At 44.6% G+C, this 24,870-nt stretch overlaps 1 protein-coding gene across 4 annotated transcripts in view; it reads left to right on the forward strand.

The window, feature by feature from the left end:
* Positions 1-24,870, forward strand: part of INSR (insulin receptor) — a 128,055-nt gene that overhangs the window by 81,779 nt on the left and 21,406 nt on the right. For 2 of the 4 annotated variants that reach the window (XM_046684741.1, XM_046684740.1), the window contains exons 5-13: positions 1,004-1,148; positions 3,900-4,114; positions 5,090-5,216; positions 6,085-6,335; positions 7,894-8,061; positions 11,968-12,169; positions 13,847-13,882; positions 18,968-19,242; positions 20,215-20,354. In XM_046684741.1, the coding sequence (XP_046540697.1) occupies positions 1,004-1,148; positions 3,900-4,114; positions 5,090-5,216; positions 6,085-6,335; positions 7,894-8,061; positions 11,968-12,169; positions 13,847-13,882; positions 18,968-19,242; positions 20,215-20,354 (1,559 nt within the window). The remainder of the gene's footprint in view (positions 1-1,003; positions 1,149-3,899; positions 4,115-5,089; positions 5,217-6,084; positions 6,336-7,893; positions 8,062-11,967; positions 12,170-13,846; positions 13,883-18,967; positions 19,243-20,214; positions 20,355-24,870) is intronic. The other 2 variants (XM_046684743.1, XM_046684742.1) reach the window with 1 other exon arrangement.

The following is a 24,870-nucleotide window of genomic DNA, read 5'->3' on the forward strand; positions in this document are numbered from 1 at the left end:
AATGGCCCCGACGCCCATCAGTGGGACCATTCAGGGAGTCTACTGCCCAACCGGAAATTCACAGCTCTGTCCCGGCCCCACTCCTCTGAGATTCTGCCTTTCCAAGTTGGGCTGTCAGGAATTTGCATTTTTAACCAGCAGGCAGCACGCCCCATTGCAGGTCTGGGAGCGTGTTTCCAGAAATACCATCCCAGGCAAAAAGCAGCCTTTGTTTATTTATTCAGCAAACATTTATTTGAATACTCACAGGGAACAAGGCAAAGTCCACGCATGGTGGATCTTACAAATAAACACATCAACGTATCGTGTAAACTCAGGCGGTGGGTCCGGGCCGTGAAGGAAAGCAAAGCCGAGTAACGGAGGGAGCAGGGGTCGGCAAGTTTTTCTTATAAAGACTGTATAATCAGTCTGCTCAGCTTGGCAGGCCAGACCGTCTCTGTCATAACTACTCGACTCTGTGGGGATAGAGTGAAAGCAGCCGGAGAGAACACGGAACACTGGGCATGGCTCTGTGCCCCTAAAAGTTTATTTACAAAGCTGGCTGGATTTGGTCAGTGGGCTGTAGTTTACCACCCTCTGAAATAGAGAATAAAGGGAGTTGCTCTTTTAGAGGAGTTTCCAGTTTGAGGAGAGACACTTTGAGTTGGTGATGGAGCAAACCAAGTAGATCTATAGAGGAATAATATGCGGGGCAAACTATAGAGGCAGCCAGTGCAAAGGTCCTGAGGCAGGAGTATGTCTGGCCTATTTAAGGGACTGTGGGGAGGCCCACATGTCTGGAGTAGGGCGACCAAGGAAAAGATGAGAAAAAAGAAGCGGTCACTTATTTAGGGACTTGCAGACCCCGTAATATGGACACTGGATTGTGTCCTAACTATGATGCCTTTTGAGCAGGGTATGACAAAGTCATTTTCAGCCTGGAGTTAACTCCTCCCCATGGGATATTATGGGAAGATTAAAATATTTCTGTGGAAACTCACTGGATATTCTCTCCTTTCCTTAGACAACCTGGCAGCTGAGCTAGAGGCCAACCTCGGACTCATTGAAGAAATTTCAGGGTATCTGAAAATCCGCCGGTCCTACGCTCTTGTGTCGCTTTCCTTCTTCCGGAAGTTACGCCTAATTCGGGGAGAGACCTTGGAAATCGGGTAGGTGGGCCTGATTCTGTGTCTGTGGCCCGAAGGCTCACTAGGAAGTCCATGAGTTAGAAAAACTTGGGGGTTTTTGCCAAGACGTGGAAACAACCTAAGTGTCCATCAATGATGAATGGATAAAGGAAGTATGGTGTGTATATATATATATATAATGGAATATTATACAGCCATAAAGAAGGAAATCGTACCATTTGGGACTACATCGATGGACCTTGAGTGCATTATGCTAAGTGAAACAAGTCAGACCGAGAAAGACAAACACTGTATGATCTCACTTATATGTGGAATCTAAAAAAACCCCAAACTCATAGATACAGAGAACAGATTGGCGGTTGCCAGAGGTGGGGGGTGGGGAGTAGGGGAAATGGATGAGGGGAGTCAAAATGTACAAACCTCCTGTTATAAGATAAATAATTCCTGAGGATGTAATGTCCAGCGTGGTGACTATAGCTAACAATGTTGTGTGTTTGAAAGTTGCTAAGAGAGTAGATCTTAAAAGTTCTTATCACAAGAAAAAAATTTTTAACTACGTAAGGTGATGGATGTTAACTAAACTTAGTGTGGTAACTGTTTTGTAATATATACACATATCTAATAATGATATTATACCCTTTAAACTGATACAACATTATATGCCAATTATATGTCAATTCAGCTTGGGGAGGAGGGAAGAAAAACTTAGAGATTTTTCAAGCCAAAAAACCATCTATTAGGAGAAAGTGCCTGGAGAAACCTTGAGAAGAGGAAGGAACTCGCGTTGGAATGTGTCTAAAGTCCAGCCAAGGAAAAGGATACCCATTTTACAGTTACTCTCGGAAATCGCAGCGGGTACAGACCACACTTTGTGCCCTCCGAGGGCGCTGGCCGGAATGGAATAGGCACCCGGCTGTCTGGGCTTCACCGTGAGTCAGAGCGCGGGCCTGAGCAGGACTCTGGAATCGCACATCTGCACATTCTCACTTCTTGGTGCTCCTGAAATTGACTGTGTCTGAGACTCTCGTGTCCTCTGGTCAAGAGAATACTAGCTCTTCAATGCATTTTCCCAGCTTCCCTGGATTTCTGTCCTTGTTCCTCCACCTGCCTTTGAGAGCAGGTGTCCTGGGTTACCAGCGTCTGCCTTCCCTCTGGTGACGCCCATCTTCCTGTGCTGAGACCTCCAGCCCTGACATCTCTCCTCACCCCTGAGCCTGTCTCCAGCCAGGTGACCCCTAGGAACCTCAAACACAACGTGGACAAAATGGAGCTCACCTCCTTGCCTCAGTTCCCCATCCTCATTTCTTGGATCCCTTCCCCTTCAGGTCCTGTGAACCCTATTTCAGTTAGTAAAACAACAGATATCCAGACTAGCTGCGTTCCGTGTAGACAGGACTCATAGGAAGGAAGTCTGAGGAAGACCGACCATCAGTGCCATCGAAGACCCAAGTTCTTTCTATCTTTGTGCTCCTCATGGTCACAAGATGGCTGCCTGACACTCAACCTTACATCTGTAGCACCAGCAGGAGAAAGGGACGTAGGTCTGCCCATTGAGACTGTCTCAAAAAAAAAAAAAAAAAAACTTGCCTGGAAGCTCCCACAGTCTCACCACCAAGAATGATTTCTGCTTATATCTCCTTGGCCAGAACCGGGTCACGTGGCTGCCCCTAGCTGCAAGGGAGGCTGGAAGATGCATATTTACCTTTTCCAGTCTGTGCAGTAAAGGAAGGCAAGGGAAAAGCGAGTCTGTGAATGACTTTTGAGAAGCCAAACCACTGCGTTGTCTAGACTACCTTCTTGAATCACTCACCAGTTCATGTTGAATTTTCTGCCATAAAACTGCCTTTTGCTGAAGCTCAGACCCTTTGATCAGATTGTTCCAGTGATCTCCTAGCTGGATGTTCTGGAACTGGACCAGTGCCATCCGACAGAAATATAATACAAGTCACAGGTGCAGCTTTAAATGTTCTAGTAGCCACGTTTTAAGAGAACTTTAAGAGAAATAGGTGAAATGAATTTTAATAATGCATTTTATTGAACCCAGTACATCTAAAATGTTATTTCAAAGTGATATCAATATAAAAAAGTATAAAAAAGATCTTTTGCATCCTTTTTTTTTTTTGCATGCTAAGTCTTCGAGATCTGTGCCGTTTACTTCCAGTACAGTTCAGAGTGGCCACACTTCAGGTGGCCAGTGGTTTCTGGATGGGGCAACACAGGTCTAGATGCTTCTCTTCTCCCGTCTATCGTGTGTTGGTGGTCCACAAATACTTCTAAGGCACAGATCTAATCAAGTTACTGAGGAGTTATAAAACCTTCAATGGCTCCCATCTGCCTTTCAAGGAAGGGCACATGTTCTTGGTCTTGGTTCGACATGCAACATAGAAGAGAATTTGGTTTGCTGCACCTCTCTGGTCTTGCTACCTGTCAACTAATGGCCATAGCAGGCTGCTTCGCGCTACTCTGAGCTCAACTCAGGTGCCTCTGTGCCTTCAGTCTTTCCTCTCTCTGAAATCCTTATCTTAATCCATCATGGTCTTACCTTTCTCCCCCCACAAGACTGAACTCAGACACCTTCCTGGCCAAGAAGACTTTCTTGACTTTCCATGTGTCTGCCACCTTCCATTGAACACTTATTGAGAATGTGCCCAGCAAGTGGTTGTGGTGGGGGATGTCATGCTGAACAAGGAGAATTTCAGCCATGGCCCCACCATCTTGGAGCTGGAGACAACAGACTGTTGAATGACTGGGTATGTATGTGTGTTTCCCTAGGAACTACTCATTCTACGCCTTGGACAACCAGAACCTGAGGCAGCTATGGGACTGGAGCAAGCACAACCTCACCATCACTCAGGGGAAACTCTTCTTCCACTATAATCCCAAACTCTGCTTGTCGGAAATTCACAAGATGGAGGAAGTTTCAGGAACCAAAGGGCGCCAGGAGAGGAACGACATCGCCCTGAAGACCAACGGGGACCAGGCGTCCTGTAAGTGGCGATGCCCTCATCCTTCCAGGCTGTGGACCAGATAACATGGCTGCCCTCCCCCTTGCCCCACCACGCTGGCCCCCAGGGGGATGTCACTGCCCCCTAGCGAGCTAAAACAGCTAAATATGTGGTAAGGTTTCTGAAATATTGAGGATAGGTATTATGCATATCATCTCTGTGCTTACTGCACCAAATACAGTGCCTGATACTGGAAGATGCCACATAGGCATTGAATGAATGAATGAATGAATGAGTGAATAACATTCCTTATGTATGGCCTTGGCTTGAATGCTACAGCATGTCCTGTGGTTGCTACAGCTGCGGATTGTCAGCCAACTGCATTCCTCTGACAGATTCCCTCTTGAAGGGATATCTGAGCACTGAGATGCCAGACCTTCCATAATACCCTCACGGGGAGCTGGTTTCTTATGGTGGAATGTGGTTCGAGCTATGGGAATTCTGGGGAGGGAGAGAGCAAGGTTGGGGTGGAGCTTAAGGGCAGGCTTGCATGCCGGGCAGGGGGTATTACTCTCTCCAAGGCATCATCTCCCCAAGGTATAATGATCTTTACACCCTCCAAGCTCACTTGGCATGTGTTCATTTGCGCTGGACTTACATTTTCTCACATGTCAGTCTTGAAAGCCCACATGCAAGACAAAATTGTGTCCGGACAAATATTACTCATGAAAAATATCTTTTCCCAGTAACTGCTGGCCAGTTGTCCTCCTTATGTGGGCACCAACTACCGTTATTCAGTTGAGCATCTGGCCAAGAAATTGACTTGCGGTGGGGCCAATCTGCACGACCGGTTCTTGCCTCCCAACAGCGGGCGAGGCACGTGGGTACAAGACGTGTCAAGGGGACAGCAGGTTGACACCTCCCGTCTCATGGACACTCCTGGAAGTGTAGAATCACCTGCTTTGGGCTGAAACAAATTATTTAATACTGATACTTTTTTTTTTTAACCTTTTCTAGGTGAAAATGAGTTACTTACATTTTCTCACATTCGGACATCTTCTGACAAGATCTTGCTGAAATGGGAGCCGTATTGGCCCCCCGACTTCCGAGACCTCTTGGGCTTCATGCTCTTCTATAAAGAGGCGTAAGTAGAAGGATCAAGAAATGGTGTTGCAAGCTTCGTGCTTGTTGTGCGAGTGCTCAGGTCTTCCCCTCTGGGGTCATTCTCTCTATCTCTCCTACTCGTGGAATAAATACGGGCTCCTTTTTATGATCTCCCAGTTGATGGCGTATGAGGTCAATTTCCTATAGCAATAACCCATTTTGTTTCTTCTATGTGCATCTCCCCCGCCATCCTCAACTAAAAGTCATTCACTCTACTTAGTAGATTTTGTAAAATTTATTTATTTTTCTATTTTGTATTTTTCCCAACCTTGGAAAAACAGAGATAAAACATATATAACACAAAATTGACTATTTTAACTATGTGTGGGTGTGCAGTTCAGTCGCATTAAGTACCTTTATGCTGTTGTGTTACTATCACCACCACCCATCTCCAGAACTTTTTCTTCATCCCGAACTGAAACTCTATCCCCATTAAACAACACTTAGTCATTTCGAGTCTACGACTCTGCTGAAATTTTCAAGGAAGATAATGGAAGTGGTGATAGGATTAATGTCAGTAAGAGTTCCGTCTCTCAAGATTTATGATGTGTCAGGCTGTGTGCTGAGAAGTTGAACACATTCTGCCACATAATCTTATCAATAACGCATGAGGTAGTAGGCGTCATCCATCGTCATCACCACCAGCATTATTATTATTGGGAAATTCAGACGTAAGGGAAGCAGTCCTTTTTCTCTTCGGCTGTTCCTGTGTCATTTCGCCTTGTGGCATGATTGTTGGCAAAGAGGATGCAACCCCGGAGGAGGTAACTTCCTCCAGTTGCATCTCTGCCGTCTTCAGAGCGACAGGCACAAAATGGTAACCGCCTTCTCCTATTTCCTCTTGTAAGCCCTTATCAGAACGTGACGGAGTTCGATGGGCAGGATGCGTGTGGCTCCAACAGCTGGACGGTAGTGGACATTGACCCACCTCTGAGGTCCAACGACCCCAAGTCACAGAACCACCCTGGGTGGCTGATGCGAGGTCTCAAACCCTGGACCCAGTACGCCATCTTTGTCAAGACCTTGGTCACCTTTTCTGATGAACGCCGGACATACGGGGCCAAGAGCGACATCATCTATGTCCAGACAAATGCCACGAGTAAGCACTTCTTGTGGGTATGAATTTGTGCATGAATGGGATGTCTTGCCTTTAACAGGCTGACTCGGTGATGTTGTGTGAAATACCCTCTTGTGTAGTTATTGGCTTTTAAAAGAGCCGAGTGCTGAGGTCTAGAATTTCAGAAGATGAGGCAGTAGCAATAAGACACCTGAGGGGAATATATATTTCTTCTTCCTGTTATGGAAAATTTTCAAATATTCACAGGAGTTGAAAGAAAAAATGAGCCCCATGAACCATTTCCCAGCTTCAGCAATGATCAACATCTTGCCATTTTTGTTTCATCTCTGCATCCCTTCCCCCCTCTCCATTTTTTTTTTTTTTTTGGGGGGGGGAAAGATGTCATAGCAATGGGTGTATATATATATATATATAAATTTTTTTTTTTTTTGGTGAGGAAGATTGGCCCTGAGCTAACATCTGCTGCCAGTCTTCCTCTTTTTGCTTGAGGAAGATTGTCGCTGAGCTAACATGTGCCAATCGTCCTCTGTTTTATGTGGGATACTGCCACGGTGTGGCTTGATGAGTGGTGCTAGGTCCACGCCTAGGGTCCGAACCTGCAAACTGTCCGTTTGCTGGCTGCTGAAGTGGAGTGCACGAACTTAACCACTACACCACCAGGCTGGTCCCTGAATTACATTTTTATAAAGTCTAAGTCTTCCTACAGCAATAGTTCTCAATTTGGGTGATTCTGCTCCCAGGGGACATCTGATGATGTCTGGAGACGGGTTGGTTGACTGTGGAGGTGGGGTTCCTGGCATTTAGTGGGTGGAGACCAGGGATGCTGCTTAACATCCTGCAATGCACAGGACAACCCCCACGACAAAGAATTATCTGACCCCAAATGTCAGTGGTACCGAGGCTGAGAAACTCCATCTTATAGGATAGAGTCCAAACTTTATGAACCAGCCTCAGCTTTGTTGGCTAGTGCCCAGTAACACCAAAGGATTATAGTTACCAGAAACTTCCAGCCTCAGGGCCTTTGTACACACCATGTCCTCTGCCTTGAGACCCCCAACCTCACTCTTCACCGTCTTCCTCAGCCATCTCCATTCTCGAGGGGAAGGTTTTGTGGAACCCAAAGGCGATGCATTTTTGGGGGGGTGTTAGATGAGCTGCCAGCTCAGAGATATGATAAAACAGCATCCAGCTGCTGAAATTTGCCCAGTGACTGAGCTCAACTTGGGATGAATGTGAACTGGGAAATGTGAGTTTGTCTCTTCCACCGTCCTCCTTTCCCCCAGCATCTTTCCAGTGCCCAGAACACAGAGAGCTTGACACATAGTAGGAGCTCCATAAATGATTGTTGCATCAATGGATAAATGAACGGCTACATAACCTGTGGTGGGAATGGACCACAATTATGTAACTCATGCCCTTCCTGGGTGAGCGTTTCAGGTGTCTCCATTTTTCTCCGACGTTAAATAACACCGCATCGAACATCCTCGTGATCTCTCTAATTTGCGTGTCCCGTCTCCTGCGCACCTGATAGGTTGTACCTTCCTCCTCACCATGGACCTATTTCCTTTCTCCTTTGCAGACCCGTCTGTCCCCCTGGATCCCATCTCCGTTTCTAATTCCTCGTCCCAGATTATTCTGAAGTGGAAGCCCCCCTCTGACCCCAATGGGAACATCACACACTACCTGGTTTTCTGGGAGAGGCAGGAGGAAGACAGCGAGCTGTACGAGTTGGATTATTGCCTCAAAGGTGAGTACAGGCAGATGTGTGGGAGCCGCTGGTTTTATGGGGTTTCTTTTTTCCTTTTTCTCCCCAAAGCCCCCTGGTACATAGTTGTATATTCTTCGTTGTGGGTCCTTCTATTTGTGGCATGTGGGACGCTGCCTCAGCGTGGCTTGATGAGCGGTGCCACGTCCGTGCCCTGGATCCGAACCGGTGAAACTCTGGGCCACCGCAGTGGAGCACACAAACTTAACCACTCGGCCATGGGGCCGGCCCCTGCTTTTATGGTTTTACGAGCACATTTGGTCCATTTTGTTCCACCCCCAGGAACACATCTCTCCCCTCCCGTTTCCCAGTGTACATACACGAGTGCACACACACCCTGTCCCATCTCATACGAACGCACACACACACATTTCTAAACATCACAACATGAGCTCACATCTGAAGATTCGTGGTGAAACCAGATATTTCCCTTATCTTGGCACCGTTTTCCTCTGGAATTTTCTCCTCCTCCTCATCGTTGTCCTCCTCCTTTTCTCCCCTCCTCCTGGTGGGGATGAGTTGTGTTAACCCATTCCAGACTTTTGTGCTAAACTAGAAACACAAACGAGCCATCGAGAGGTGATTGACAAAGTCCGGGAAGAATTTTGGCCCCTAAATTTAGATCCTTAAATTTTAAGGATCGAAGACAGCAAGGAGCAATAATCTATTCTCTCCTTCACTTTTGGGTAAAAATTTATACTAATGATGACAGTTTTTTTTTTTTTCAGTCTTGAGTCTTGTTTACTTTGTGGGCTTCCATCTGTCTGCAGAAAAATGGAAAGATATTTGAAGCCTCAAACTGTTTGTCTAAATTAGTTTAAGATTATTTAAAAACTGGGTTTTAAAAATCTCCATCAAACTGGAGAAACAGAAGGCAGTTTTTACTTTAGTTGTTTTTTTGTTTGTCTGTCTTTATTTTTCTTTACCTTTTTTGAGTCAGTGATATCCTCAGCCTTTGGCCTTGGGGCCGCTGGCAAGGCATGGATGAGGCCAGGAGCCTGAGGTCCACTCTTGGCTGGACCTCCAACCTGTGTGGGGCTTTGGGCAAGTCACCGAGCATGTCACTGGCTGCCTCCTTTTCGGGAGAAAGGGCGGGAGGCCAGATGATCTCTGGGAGCTGTCCCAGCTCTAAGATCATGTGCTATATGTATGCTGTGACCTCATCCCCTGCCTGAGCCGAGGGTTGCAAAGGTGATTTATCTCTTTGGATGCTTTACATAACTCCAGAGCAAGCGCAGTCATCGGCTCAGCCTCGAGCTCTTGGCCCTGCATTCAAGTCACTGAAGCCACCAGCAAGAACTGCCACCAGCCGTGGGACAGTCAATACCTGACGACTTTTTTTTTTTCTTTAAAGAGCAATGACTTTGATTCTGGAAGGCTAAATCCATCATTACAACGTGACTATTTAAACATGGTTTTATTTGTAATGATCACAAAGTTTATGTAATTAAAAATAAACTTACTAAGGACAGATATTGTGTGATTCCACTCACAGGAGGTCCCTAGAGGAGCCACATCCATACAGACAGAAACTAGGGTGGTGGGGGCGGCAGGGGGGCTGGGGGAGGGGCTGGGGGGGTCAGCGTTTCATGGGCACAGAGCTCAGTTTGGGAAGATGAGAAACTTCTGGAGACGGAGGGTGGGGATTCACAACCATGTGAATGTGCTTCATGCCACTGAGCCTGACACTTAAAATGGTTAAGATGGTAAATTTTATGTTGTGTGTATTTTACCGCAATTAAAATACACACACAATTTAGATAAACTGACTAACCGTGACCAGTAGTAGCTTCCTTTAGAATGCGTAGTTGTTTTATTTTTTTCAGCTATGTGGAGGCATAATTGACAAGTAAAATTGTAAGATATTCAGAGTGCATATTGTGATGGTTTGGCGCACATATACATTGTGAAAGAATTCCCCCTGTCTAGTTAATTAACACATCCATCATCTCACTTATTTATCTTTTTCTCTTTTTTTTTGGGGTGAGAACACTTGAGCTCTACTTAATGTTTCAATTATATTTCAATTATATATATAATTTCAATTATACAACACAGTCTTATCACCTATACGGCTTTTTTTATTATGGTAAAATATATATAATGCAATACTGATCATTTTAACAGCTTTTGAGCATCCATTTCAGTGGCATTAAGTGCATTCGCCTTCTTGTGCGACCACACGCACCCTCCGTCTCCAGAACTTTCTCACCTTCCCAAACCGAAACTCGGTCCCCGTGAAACACTCACTCCTCATCTCCTCCCCCAGCCCCTGGCCCCACCATCTACTGTCTGTCTCTGCGGATTTGACTGACTTAGGCACCTCATTATGCTTTACTCTCAGTCACAGTAAAACCTTTGGAGGCCAAGTGTTATCCAGTGGATGCTAGAAAGGTAACAGGTGTCAGGAGCTATGCCTGTCCCTGATCAAAAGCCTTTTCCTCTCTAGAAATCCTCAGCTGCCCCCCTTACAAAGGAAATCCTCGTTTTTCTTCCATGCACGATGCCGTCGCTATCCCCTCTAACAGTTAACCCAGCCGGATTATTCCTCGTCTATTAATAGACTTTAAGGAGCATTTTTAAGAGTCTCTTGCAGGCTTTCAAAGCTGTATAAATACTTGCCCTTCCGAGTGGATACTCACCATTCACAGGAAGGCACTTAGAGCTCATTGTCTACCGGAGCCATTAAGGGGAGAGGAAAAAGGGACATTTCCTTTGCTCAGTAGGCACTAGCAGGCACCAGGCCCCCAGGGCTGGCGGCAGGAAAGGCGAATTCGAGGGGCCGTCGTGGATTTTGTCCATAAGGAGTAGTGCGCGTCCTTGTGGCTGTACCAGATGGTGTGCTCATGACACGGGTAGCAGCCACCCCAGGGGATGGAACTCGGGGGTCAAGACGCGGCCAGCCATGGTACTTAAAAAGCAGTTTGGTATTTTTAAGACCACTGCCTTGAGAAGTTGGTGTTCTTGGTTTTTTTGAATTCCCTTTTCTGTGCTTATTTAGAAATTTTCTTCCCTCAACCTCCTCTCATGTGTTTAGTCCAGAGCTTCTCTGCCTCCATAGTGGTACTGAGTGTGGAATTCTGCTCTGCCCTCCCATCACTCTATTGACGTGGTTGGTTGGTTGGTTGATTGATTGATTGATTCATTCATACATTCAACTGTAACTTGGCCACCCAGTCCTTTTCTAACCCCATCTCCCGCTATTCTCTCCTTCAGCTCCTTCTAGCCACATTGGGTCCTTGGTGTCTTTCGACATGCCAAGGAAGTCCCTACCTCAGGGCCTTTGCACTGCTTTTTTTCTCTGTCTCAACTGCTTTACACCAAGATATGTGCATGGCTCATTCCTTTACTTAATTCGGGACTGCTTAGCGGTCACTTTCTCCAAGACCACCCCATGAAAAATAGCAACCCCAGACTCTCTGTCCTTTGATCCTGCCATCTGACCCCGGGCGTGTGTCTTTATTGCTTTATTGTGCATTCCCTTCCCCTCCCCCCGCATCCACTAGAATGCAGGTTCCATGAGGACAGGGCTATGCCTGTATACCTGACAGTCTCCTGCCCTGTGGCGTTAAGGTGTCTGACAGTTTCTGGTGCACGTTAACATGCACCTTCACTGCCCCCTCCGGTGAGAGGTCTTTTTTTTTTGTAAATTGAGGTAACATGGGTTTATAACATTGTATAAATTTCAGGTATACATCGTTATATTTCTGTATAGACTACACTGAGATCTTATTTTTCCCGGTAGAACTTGAACCCAGACCCCAGCCCCGAGCTCTGTCTGTCATGCCCAGTCCCTCTGAGAAGGCTCCCTTTGCTCTGTGTGTGCATGCGCGTGTGTGCGTGGGGGGGTGGGGGAGAGTTGAGCCCGCCTTCTCTGCCTTTCTCCAGGCTTGAAGCTGCCCTCCAGGACCTGGTCTCCACCGTTTGAGTCTGAGGGGTCCCAGAAGCACAATCAGAGTGAGTACGAGGAGTCTGCCGGCGAATGCTGCTCCTGCCCGAAGACCGACTCCCAGATCCTGAAGGAGCTGGAGGAGTCCTCGTTCAGGAAGACGTTCGAGGACTATCTGCACAATGTGGTTTTTGTCCCCAGGTCAGGAGTTTTCATTGCTTGGCGTTGGGGTCGTTACTTAAGGAATGCGATGAAGAGGGGACCCAGAGGGTGGGCGGATGGAGGACGAGATCTTGTGATTTCCACAGGAATCTTAGCAGGAAGGACAAATAGTCACCCAAAAAAGAGGGAAACATTTAAAAAACTCAGCATTTGCTTTTGTACGTCTCTCAAACTCTTCACTCCAGCCTCCAGTCCCCAACTGAGTTCTGAAATGGGCTCCATTAGATTATTGAGGCAAGTCTTAGAAATGCCTGCTTGGCCCCATCTTGATTTATCACTGAGTCTCAAGCTCAGCGCTTTCTCTTTCTCTCCTCTGTGTAACCTCATCCTTCCGGAACTTTCCACTGCATCTTCAAAACCTGGAAGCTTCTCCTATTTAAATATATTGAGTGTCTCTCAGTGAATGAAGGGAAGTGCTGATGTATGAAACCTTCTTCTCATCCTTCTGGAACTTTCCACCGCGTCTTCAAAACCCGGTGGCTTCTCCTATTTAAATACGTTGAGTTTCCTTTAGTGAGTGAAGAGAACTCCTGATATACATCTGATCTACTGCGAGGGTTTGCAGTAAAAATTACTCTAGCCTTTTCATCCATCTTTGCCTTCCCTGCAAGCAGAGACACTGAGGTAAAAGGCAACTTTCTCTGGGTCTCAGGTGATTTCACCTCTCTTGGTGTCTCCGTTTACTTCTCTGTAAAATGGAGATAATAGGTCCCATCTTTTATGATTATGAGATCCCAGGAGCCACACAAGCATTCTCAGCCTTGACGCTATTGACATTTGGGGCCAGATCATACTCTGCAATGGCGGTCGTCCTGTGCATTATAGGGTGTTGAGCAGCGCCCCTGGTCTCCACCCACGCGATGCTGGTAGCGCTGTCTGCACCATATTAGTTCATGAATCTTTGCAGTAACCCACTGAAGCAGTCCCTTCCCACTTTTATGGGTCCAAAGCCTGTGTTTCTGAGCTGGCAAGTGACTTGCCTCGGGTTTTGGCTGCAGACGTGCCATGTGGACTTTGAACTCCCTCCTCCTTCTTTCCCCTTAAAGACTTCAGCACTGGGATACCCGGAAACTTCTGACACAATGGCCATTTCCAAAGGGGATCAAAACCCCAAAAGGCTTACGCTGGAATAAAACAAGTTTCTAAAATGGATCTCTTCAAATGCCCACCATCGCTCCTCATCTGAGTTGACGTTTCCTCAGAATCATCAGTACACAATGTTTCTTGTTTTTTTCTCTTTCTTTCTTTCTTGCATTTTTCCTCCATGACCCTGAGTCCAAAAGAGCGCTAAATGGCACAGCCCATTTGAGGGCAGTTACTGTTTTACTCGTTAAAAACAAAACGTGCTGCATTTGGGGAAATGGCTGAGTCAGTTGTGATGTTTCAGTGTAGCCAAGTCTGACAACCAAGGGCAATCCCAGATGGCCAGGTCTCTGGGGGGTATTTTCTCTGACATTTCCCCCCTCTTGCTGTGTTCTCCACACCTCCTGGGGAAGATGTGGTTCAAGTGATGGGAAAAAAAGTGGTCCACGGTCAAGGGCAGGGCGCCCTTGGGCTGCTTGGACAGAATGTGGCTTCCAGGGTGTCAGAAGCCAGAGGTCTGTCTGAAGAAGTTCTTTCTGTCTGTCCTGAAAGTGGTTGGTTTTGTTTTCACAGAAAATCCTCTTCAGGCCCTGGTGCCGAGGACACTAGGTATGACTCACCTGTGGGACGTCCACGTGGCCCCTGGTGGCTGCTCATCGCAGGGCCAGGGGGCCAGGCGGGGCAGGAAGCATGTCGAGCGCCTTCGAGACCCCCAGGGGCTTCTGTGGCTTGATGCATGCAACGGGCTGCTCTGCCGAGACCCCTCGCTCCACAAATTCACACGTTCAACGCCTTCACCCTGAAGTGGGATCTGGGCATGAACGCAGGGGGAAAGAAATCTTAACTAACACACCCTTACTAAGACACAGACTCGAAGGGGTACTTTCTGGGGGCACCTCCGGGATGGTACACAGTTCCCTCCATGCATTTCCGCGCTAAACATTTATCTATCAATGCCCACCGTGCCTGCAGAACGGCACCCAGAGTCTAGACCACGTGCGGCAGCTTGTGGGGAAGACCGATGTGGAAACAGAGCTGTTTTGATTTGGGGTGACACGTGTGGGACCACAGATGTGAGCGAAGATGTGTTGTGTCACTGAATTCCACTCAGGACAGTCAGGCACGCTTCCCTTTTCCTGGTGTCTTAAAGAATTAAGGAGGTTGTCCTGGAGGAGAGGACAGGAAAACAGAGCTTGAGGACCCGTCAAGGGCTCTTGGGAGGAATAGAAGGCGAGTCGGGGCCATGTGGAGAGATTTTATTCTTTAAACAATGCTTATTTACGTTCAGGTAGGTGTGTGGCCCTGATCTGCCCTCTAGTGGCCATTTGGAGTATAATCTTGTAGTAAAGAAAACCCTAGAAATCTGGGGTGCTGGTCCAGAGCAGGGTTTCTGAACCTCAGCCCTGTTGACATTTGGGGCCAAGTCCTTCTCAGGTGTGGGGATGGCCCTGTGTGTTCTAGGATGTTTTGCAGCATCCCTGGTCTCTTCCCCAGTGGATGCCAATAGTACACCTGTCCCCCCAAATAGTGACAACCAAAAAATGTCTCCAGCCAGGCCAGATGTCCCCTTGGTGGCAGGGTGGGGGACAGACGCACCCTTTGTCAAGAACCTCTGGTCTAATGTGAGGTTGTGCAATAATAAAATGCTGTGTTTGTAAGGAGTGGAAGAACCAGTTATGCTTTATCATGGGAGTCTTTCACTTTGTGGTTTTTTGGGATATAATCCTTTTGGTATATACATATTTGGTCTTTTTTTTTTTTTAAAGATTGGCACCTGAGCTAACAACTCTTGCTAATCTTCTTTGTTTTTTTTCCTGCTTTTTCTCCCCAAATCCCCCCAGTACATAGTTGCATATTTTAAATGGTGGGTCCTTCTAGTTGTGGCATGTGGGATGCCGCCTCAGCATGGCCTGATGAGCGGTGCCGTGTCCGTGCCCAGGATCCGAACTGGTGAAATCCTGGGCTACCAAAGTGGAGCACACGAACTTAACCACTCGGCCATGGGGCCGGTCCCTGTTTTGGTCTGTTTGATGAGACCATTTTAAGTTTCCAGTGGTTCCGATATCAATTTCTCAGCAGTAATTCATGAAGCACCAGAGTGTCAACCATTTGGGGAAGGCCCATTGGTGCCTGTGTGGAAGTGTTCTGTATCTTGCTAACGTGGCTATATCTTTGGTTTCTATCCAAGAATGTCATTAGTCTTTTCATACAAAAAGATCACAGAGAAAATCTTAATGAGTACCCCCAAAGTAGAGTTTGTTTGCTGACCACGTGTTTTCTGATTATGGTGCAATAAAAACGAAAAGCAAACAGCAGAAGTTTGAACAGACAGCTCTAGTTCCTGGGTATTAAGAAGTCAATCACTTAGATATCTATTAGGTCAAAGAAGAAATGGAAACTTTTGTTAAAGTCTATTTGGAAAAGAATAAAAGTGCAAATCCCACATATCTTAACTTGTAGAATATTGCCAAACTGGGCTTGGCTGCAAATTGGTAGACTTAAATGATCTCATACATTAAGAAAAAATGTAAAAATATAAATGTATTAGGGAGGGAGGGGAAAAACCAATATAGCTAAATACGATCAAAGAAAATATAATAAAGAAAAAAACTATAAATAATGAGAAGTAAAAAAGGTGATAAAAGAATAGGGGCTAAGGAAGATTTTAATCTGTTGAATTCTCTGGGTATTCATGTGCTATTCAGTTAGAAACTTTCAGTGAGGCGGGAAATTTTAACTTGTCTGAGCTGAATCAAGAAGCAGCAGAAAAATTAAATTTTCTAGTAACCTTGGAAAAAGACAAGAAAAAAGTGTCAATTAATTGCCTCAAAAAAGACTGCCTGGGCTCAGGCAGTTTTGCAGATGAATTCTTTCAAACTCTGAAACAGCAACTATTTCCTGTAATATAGAAGCTTTTCCAGAGTGTGAAAATCTACAGAAATCTTCCTAGTTCATTTTTTGAAACTAACATCGCACCCCATAGCAGAACATGACAAAGATGCTTCACTGAGAGAAAACCCCAGAACCAGCTAATCTGGGACTTTAGATCCAAATGTCCTAAATAAAACACCGGGCTGGTGATATCATTTATCTCAGAAGTGCAAGGATGGTTTGAGAGCAGGAGCTCTGACGATAGAATCTAATTCATCAGTATGAAAAATCACATAATGATCTCATTTGATCACATTAATTAAAAGTTTCTAATTTAGAACAATGGGAACAAGAGCGATGTTTATAAAACTAGGAATATTGCCTAGATGAAACCAATAGCCAAGGTAACATCATTCTGAAAACTGTGCCTGTTAGAGTTGGAAGGAGCCCAGCCTCGTCATTACTAGTTGACATTTCTCTGAGTATGTAGCCAGTGCGATAAGACCCAAAGCAAAAATTAGAATGGTGAAGAATGGATTGTGGCAAATGAAATAATTGCTATGTGTGGATATTCTAGTGCAAGTGTGGAAAAACTATGGCAGCTCTCTGTTTTTGTCAATAAGGTTTTATTGGAATGTAACCACAGTCATTTGTTTTTTACATTTTGTCTATGGCTGCTTTCAAGCTACAAGGGCTTGAAAGCCATTGAAAATTGAGTAGCTGTAACAAAAGCCACATGTCCCACAAAATCCAAAATATTTACTATCTAGCACTTATGGGAAAAGTTTGCTGAGCCTTTTCCTAGTATGTTCCTTGAAAATCCAAGAAAATCAACTCTGAAAGTCTTAGAATGATTAAGAGTTCAGGAAAGTAGTTAGAATATAAATAAACAAACAAAAAAAATCAATAGGTATACTAGCAATAATTAGAATATAAAATGGTGGAAAAGATCCCTTTCATAATTGCTAAAAAACTTTAGTAACCCCATCTAGAATTACCTGTAAAGGAAAAAATTAAAAAACTTGCTGATATATAAAATTTTGCAGATAATATGAAAGACTGTTTCAGGTCATTTAAAGAAAACTCACTGGCCAACAACAAACCGAGGTAAATCACACAATACGGTTGATAAAGGGTAATACCCTTAGTGAATGAACAGCACGAGAGTAGGAATGAGGAGAGCACAGACCTTCATGGAAAAATAGGATAAGGATGGACAGTTTCCTAGAGAAACATAAAAGAACCAGTCACGGAAAGAAGAGTTCCTATTCAGCAGTACATAGAGATGCAAATAAAGCAGTAGAGTGATGGCTTTAAAAAAATAATCTCTCAGGGGGGCCGGCCCTGTGGTGTAGTGGTTAAGTCCAGCACACTCCTCTTCAGTGACCTGGGTTCATGGGTTCGGATCCCAGGTATGGACCTACACCACTCGTCAAGCCATGCTGTGGTAGCGGCCCACATATGAAATAGAGGAGGATTGGCACAGATGTTAGCTCAGGGCTAATCTTCCTCAAGAGAAAAAAAAAAAAGGAAGATTGGCAATAGATGTTAGCTCGGAGCGAATCTTCCTCAAAAAAAGAAAATCTCTCAGGTTGAAAAAACAAAACAAAACAACAACAAAACACTTTCAATTCTCAGTTTTGCTGAGGGTATCCTGAGGGAAAGTTTCATGGGTTACTGATGAGACCACAAGTTAATAAAAAGGTCTGCGTAGCAAGTTAGCTGTATGCATTAAGAGGCATAACCTAGTGATTTCTATGAATCCACTTTTAGGAACTGTAGGACGATCAGACAGTGATCAAAGCAATATTTATAATGGCAAAAAAAGGAAAACATATTAAAAAAATAGGAAGAGGATTATGTAAGTTATGGCTCATTCATTAAATGGAGTATTTTACAGTTTTACAAGTCTTCTGCAATGAGCATGTACTACTTTCTTAACTAAGAGGGAAAACCCTCACCTTGAAAAAGAAAAAATGTAAATTCTGTCCTACTTAAGATGTTGTGGTTTAAGGAAAATATTTGACGAATGCTTCCAATCTAACAAGTAAATGAAATGGGTTATAAAACTGGCTTGATCCTCATCATACCCGTACATAATGTTTCTAGAAAAAAAAAAATTGCCCACAGGATACCATGGGCAGTAGAATGGCGAGTAATTTCAATTTTCTTTACATTTTTTTTTGCATTTATAAATTTTTAGGCTATCAACATTTATTTCTGAATGTATCTTTTTAGGGAGGGAAAAAGTGTGTCAATTGCTTAGGTAGTTTTTAGAGTTATTAGTGTTACCACGCTGAGCGATAAGATTCCTTTACCAAGAATTGGACTTTAATTAATCAAACTGCCCAGGTGCCCTAAATGGTCATAAGAATTAGAAGATGCATTTCTCCCGTTTAAACTGATGATGTTGGCCAGTAGCTTGGGTCATTGGGCAAATCCCATTTGGCAGGGCTTCCTGAAAAGCTAGACTCTTACCCGCTTTGGGCATCTTATTTTTAACACTGACCCTGGGTAGCCTCTTAATCTGCAAAATGAAAACCTGAAATCAAGCATGTTGAGGGGAATATCGGTGCGTGTCTACTATGGATGGTCCTGGAGCCCGTCCCCCTTCCTGGGGTGGCTCTGCTCTGATACTTATGATGCTTACAAGGGCATCTTGAAAGCTGCTCTGAATTGTAATTCCTGGCAATTTGCATTTTAATCTACATGCCCCCCCTCAAATCTCGCTACACCAGTCTCATTTTAAGCCTTTCGTTCTCCAGCATCCTTTTCTTTAAAGATGGTGATCCGGTGACCATGTGTGTCCTACTCTTGTTACAGACCGTCTCGGAAACGCAGGGCGCTTGCTGATGTCGGGAATGTGACGGTGGCCGTGCCCACGGTTCCGGGTTTCCCTAATACCTCCTCCACCAGCACGCCCACGAGCTCAGAGGAGCGCAGACCCTTCGAGAAAGTGGTGAACAAGGAGTCGCTGGTCATCTCCGGCCTGCGCCATTTTACCGGCTATCGCATCGAGCTTCAGGCTTGCAACCAAGATTCCCCCGAAGAGAGGTGCAGTGTGGCTGCCTATGTCAGTGCCAGGACCATGCCCGAAGGTGGGTAGGCACACCTTGGGGCGAGCAGACGCAGGCTGATCAAGGGGAAGCCCTCCAGCCTCTAAGCAGCATATATTTGTACTTCAACTTATTTGCCTTTATCATTTTTAACTTTTTCCCCAACTTCATTGAGATACAGTTGACCTATAACATTGTGTAAGTTTAAGGTATACCACACGCTGATTTGATACATTTATATATTGCAACATGATGACCACTGTAGCATTACTAACACCTCTGTCACGTCACATTGTTGCCATTTCTTTTTGATGGTGGGGACATTTACGATCTACTCTCTTAGCAACTTTCAAGTGTATAATACAGTATTAGTAACTGTCACGACATGCCGTATGTGAGATCCCCAGAACTCATTCATCTTCTAACTGGAAGTTTGTATCCTTTCACCAACATCTCCCCATTTCTCCCATACCCATCTCCTGCCAACCACCAGTCTCCTCTCTGTTGCCGTGAGTTTGGCGTTTTTAGATTCCACATAGAAGTGAAATCATATCGTATTTGTCTTTTTCTGTTTGACTTATTTCACGTAGCATAATGCCTTCAAGGTCCATCCTTGTCTGCCTTTATTATTTTTGAATTGCATGAGTCATACACAGCCACCGTATAAACTTTAGAAAATGCACACAAGCCATAAGAAAAATAAAGTAAAATTAAGACATGCATATGTGTAGCATATTAGTCAGGGTTCTCCAGAGCAACAGAGCCAACAGGATGCGAGATAGGTAGATAGATAGATAGATAGATAGATAGACAGATGTGAGATAGATAGATAGGTAGATAGACAGACATAGATATGTAGACAGTTCATGAAGTGAGTTTTATTGTCCATTCTCTGATGAGGGAAATGGAGCACAAGAAAGCCACATGATGTGCGGGTTGCTCAGCTGGTAAGTGGTTGAGTTGGGATTCGACCCACGGGTCAGTTCCCCGCCTCTAACCGCTTGCTCCCTACAGCCAAGGCGGACGACATCGTTGGCCCCGTGACTCACGAAATCTTCGAGAACAATGTCGTTCACTTGATGTGGCAGGAGCCCAAAGAACCCAACGGTCTGATCGTGCTGTACGAAGTGAGTTATCGACGATACGGCGATGAGGTAAGCTCCTTGACACGTGGGCATGCGCCTTCGAGGCTGTCGTTGGTACTTCCTTCCTCCTCTTCAATTCTGGCCCAAATGCTTCTCTCATTGGATACTTTGTTGTTCAGACTCAAAGCCTCGATTCATAACTTTCCAGGGAGATGGGTCAGAAATGCTGATCCGCACACTTGTTTCTTTCTCCAGTTTCTCACGTTTTTAGCTCTGTCCTGCGAGTTGGATGATGGTGGTCTGCCTTTGTCTCGCCCCTGACTCATGTCACGGGGAGACTCGTTTTGCTGTAGAGAGAGTTATCTGAGTCTGAAAATAAATCCTTAAAATCTTAATAAGCGATTTTTTCTTGGGTGCCTCTCTTACCTATCTGACACCGTGCAGAGTGATGGATGAGTACAGAAATGCACAAGCGTCGGAATCTAAGAACAAAAAAGTAGCTAAGCCACCCCAAGGGCCGACTGTGTGCCCTGTGCATGTTAAGTGCTTTATACACAGTATCTCATTTATTATGTTTTATCATATCTAAGATGTGATGAGAGGCCCCATTATTGTAATGAACTACTAAGAAAGAGAAAGACTGCCAATTCTAGTTGTAAGATAGTGTTGCTTGTAAGGTGCATTCCAGTTTCAGGAATGTCAAAATAATATGCCTCTTGGGACCAATGACATGCAATAAATCCTCAGAATAACCCAGTGAGCTTGGTACTGAGGCATCCAGAATTTAAGTTGCATTCAAGGTCCATAAGAATAGAGTCAGGATTCAGACCCAAGACTATCTGATATTCTAAGCCAGGGGTTGGCAACTTTTTTCTGTAAAGGGCCAGATAGTAAACATGTTTGGTTCTGCAGCCACATGGTCTCTGTTGCAAATACTCAACTCTGCCGTGGTAACGTGAAAGCCGTCATAGAGATGATATGTAAACGAATGGGTGTGGTTGTGTGCCAATAAAACTTTATTTATAAAGGCAGGCAGCAGACTAGATTTGGCTCAGGGGCTGTAATTGGTCGGCCCCTGCTCTGAGCCGTGCCTGTAACCATTGTGGCGAAGGTCTCCATTCCCAGAAGGGCTTGGGGTCTACTCCTGCCAGGAGAGGCTCTGCTGAGGCTTGGACCGGATTGGGGCCAGGCCTCCCCTCCACTGGTTGATGGCAGGCAGATAAATCAGGTCCCCTCTCTGGGTTTGACCCAGAAGGTGTACCCTGTGCTTGACTGAGCCCTTCCCCTGCCCCAGGCACTGCTCTGAGCTCTTTACAATGATCCATTCAAACTTCACCGTCATCCCACCAGGTGGGATCTACCAGGATCTACCATGACAGTCTTCCTGCCAGGTGGGACCTGTTACTGTCTCCATTTACAGCTGAGAGAATGGGAACTCGGGGAGCTAAGTGGACTTGCTCAGGGTCACACACCCAACTCTCAAACCCAGACTGTGGGCTCTGGGGTCTACCATCTATAGTTGAGGGTGATCATGGAGGTCGGAGGTCATTTTCTGTAAATGGCCAGAGAGTCAATATTTTTCGCTTTGAGAGCCATACGGTCAGGCTCAGGCACTAGGGTTTTTTTAAAAAAATAACAGCTTTATTGAGATACATTCACCTACCATAAGATACACTCATTTGAAACATACAATTCAATGTTTTTTCAGTACATTCACAGAGTTGTGCGACCATCACCACAGTCAATTTCAGAATATTTTCATCACCCCAAAAAAGAAACCCCATTCCTCGCTTAGCCATCACCTGCAAATCTTCCCTACCTCCTCTCTCTCCAGGCCCTGGCAACTACTAATGAGCTTTCTGTCTCTCTGGATTTGTTGGGTCTGGACATTTCCTAAAAATGAATCATACAATATGTGACCTTTTGTTACTCGCTTCTTTCGTTAGTGTGCTGTTTTTGGGCTCATCCACGTTGTAACATGTGTCAGTGTTTCATTCCTTTTTATGACTGAATAATATTCCATTGTATGAAGGAACCTCCTTTTGTTTATCTATTCATCCCTTGATGGACTTTTGTGTTGTTTCCACCTTTTGGCTATTATGAATAATGCTATGAACACACATGTACAAGTTTTTTTTTTTTTTAAATTGAGGTCATATTGGTTTATAACATTATGTAAATTTCAGGTATACATCAATTATATTTTGGCTTCTGTTTAGACTGCATCGTGTTCACCACCAAAAGTCTAGTTTCCATCTGACACCATACACATATACCCCTTTACCCTTTCTGCCCTCCTCTCACCCCCTTTCCCTCTGGTAACCACCAATCTATTCTCCTTATCTATGTGTTTGTTTGTTTGTTTATCTTCCACATATGAGTGAAATCATATGATATTGGTCTTCCTCTGTCAGACTTATTTTGTTTAGCATAATAACCTCAAGGTCCGTCCACGTTGGTACAAATGGCATGATTTTATCGTTTTATGGCTGAGTAGTATTCCATTGTATATATAGACATATACCACATCTTCTTTATCCATTCATACATTGATGGGCACTTAGGTTGCTTCCAAGTCTTGGCTATTGTGAGTAATGCTGCAATGAACATAGGGGTGCACATATCTTTCTGAATTAATGTTTTCATGTTCTTTTGATAAATACCCAGTCGTGGGATGGCTGGATCATATGGTGGTTCTATTTTTAATTTTTTGGGGAATCTCCATACTATTTTCCATAGTGGCTGCACCAGTTTGCATTCCCACCAGCAGTGTATGAGAGTTCCCTTTCTCCACATCCTCTCCAACACTCATTTCCTGTCTTTTTAATAACAGCCATTCTGATGAGTATGAGGTGATATCTCATTATAGTCTTGATTTGTATTTCCCTCATAATTAGTGATGTTGAACATTGTTTCATGTGCCTGTTGGCTATCTGTATACCTTCTTTGGAAAAATGTCTGTTCATATCCTCTGCCTATTTTTTTGATCATGTTGTTCATTTTTTTGTTGTTGAGATGTGTGAATTCTTTATATATTTTGGATATTAACCCCTTATCACACATATGGTTTGCAAATATCATCTCCCAATTGTTAGGTTGTCTTTTTGTTTGGTTGATGGTTTCCTTTGCTGTGCAAAAGCTTTTCAGTTTGATGTAGTCCCATTTGTTTTTTTCCTATTGTTTCCTTGAAAATGGTGCTTGACAAGGTACTTGAAAATATGCTGCTAAGACTGGTGTCAAAGAGCATACTCCCTATGTTTTCTTCTCGGAGTTTAATGGTTCCAGGTCTTACATTCAACTCTTTAATCCATTTTGAGTTAGTTTTTGTGTGTGGTGCAAAATAATGGTCTACTTTCATTCTTTTCATGTGATTGTCAAGTTTTCCCAACGCTATTTATTGAAGAGACTTTCCTTTCTCCATTGTATGTCCTTGGCTCTATTGTCAAAAGTTAGCTGTCCATAGGTGTATGGATTTATTTCTGGGCTCTCCATTATTCTGTTCCATTGATCTGTGTGTTTGTTTTTGTGCCAGTACTGTGCTGTTTTGATTACTGTAGCTTTGTAGTATATTTTGAATTCAGGTAGTGTGATACCACCAGCTTTGTTCTTTTTTCTCAGTATTCCTTTGGCTATTCGGGGTCTTTTTTTGTTTCATATAAGTTTTAGGATTCTGTGTTCTATTTCTGTGAAGAATGTCATTGGGATTCTGATTGGGATTGCATTGAATCTACAGATTGCTGTAGGTAATATGGACATTTTAACTTTGTTTATTCTTCCAATCCTTGAACACAGAATATCTTTCCATTTCTTCTTCAATTTCTTTCAATAGTGTCTTATAGTTTTCAGTGCACAAGTTTTTATGTGGTTGTATGTTTTTAGTTCTCTTGAGTGCACACCTAGGAATGGAATTTCTGGGTCATCTGGTAACTCTACATCTAACTTTTAAGGAAATTCCACTCTTTCCCAAAGTGGCTGCACCATTTTATACTTCCACCAGCAGTGTATGAGGAGTCCAGTTTCTCCACATCTTCACCAGCACTTGCTCTGGTCCATCTTTTTGATTATAGCCACGCTAGTGGGTGTGAAGTGGTATCTCACTGTGGTCTTGCTTTGCATTTCCGTGGTGGCTCATTTGGGCCTGAGTTTTGTGTCCTGCCCAGAACCAATGGGACTTTTCAGCCTCAGGCAGTCAGGGGCAGCCCCGGAACCAAGGTAGGGTTGAGGGTGGGAGACAAGAGCTGTTCAAGCGGGAGGCACAGCATCCAAAGAAAGTTTGGGGTGGTGTTGGTGGCAAGGAAGAGAAGATGGATTCTGTAGAGTGAGCAACACAAGTTTCCACTGCAAATCTCCCTTGATTTTATTCTTGCTGCTGTGACCAACTTGTCTCCATTTGGCTGGTACTTTCCAGGTTTGAGCACTGACGTCCTACGTACATACTAGGAACCACTTGGTCCCCAGTAAACTGGGACTGTTGGTTACCCTATTGGCATTGGCCCTAACCCTAAGTTCTCCTAGCTGCCTTTGACTGGCTTGCCTCTCCTGTTCTCAGAGCCGAGAGTCACCAGTAGGAATCCCCACATAGCCT

Source organism: Equus quagga, chromosome 14 (assembly GCF_021613505.1).
Source record: "Equus quagga isolate Etosha38 chromosome 14, UCLA_HA_Equagga_1.0, whole genome shotgun sequence".
Classification (NCBI taxonomy): domain Eukaryota; kingdom Metazoa; phylum Chordata; class Mammalia; order Perissodactyla; family Equidae; genus Equus; species Equus quagga.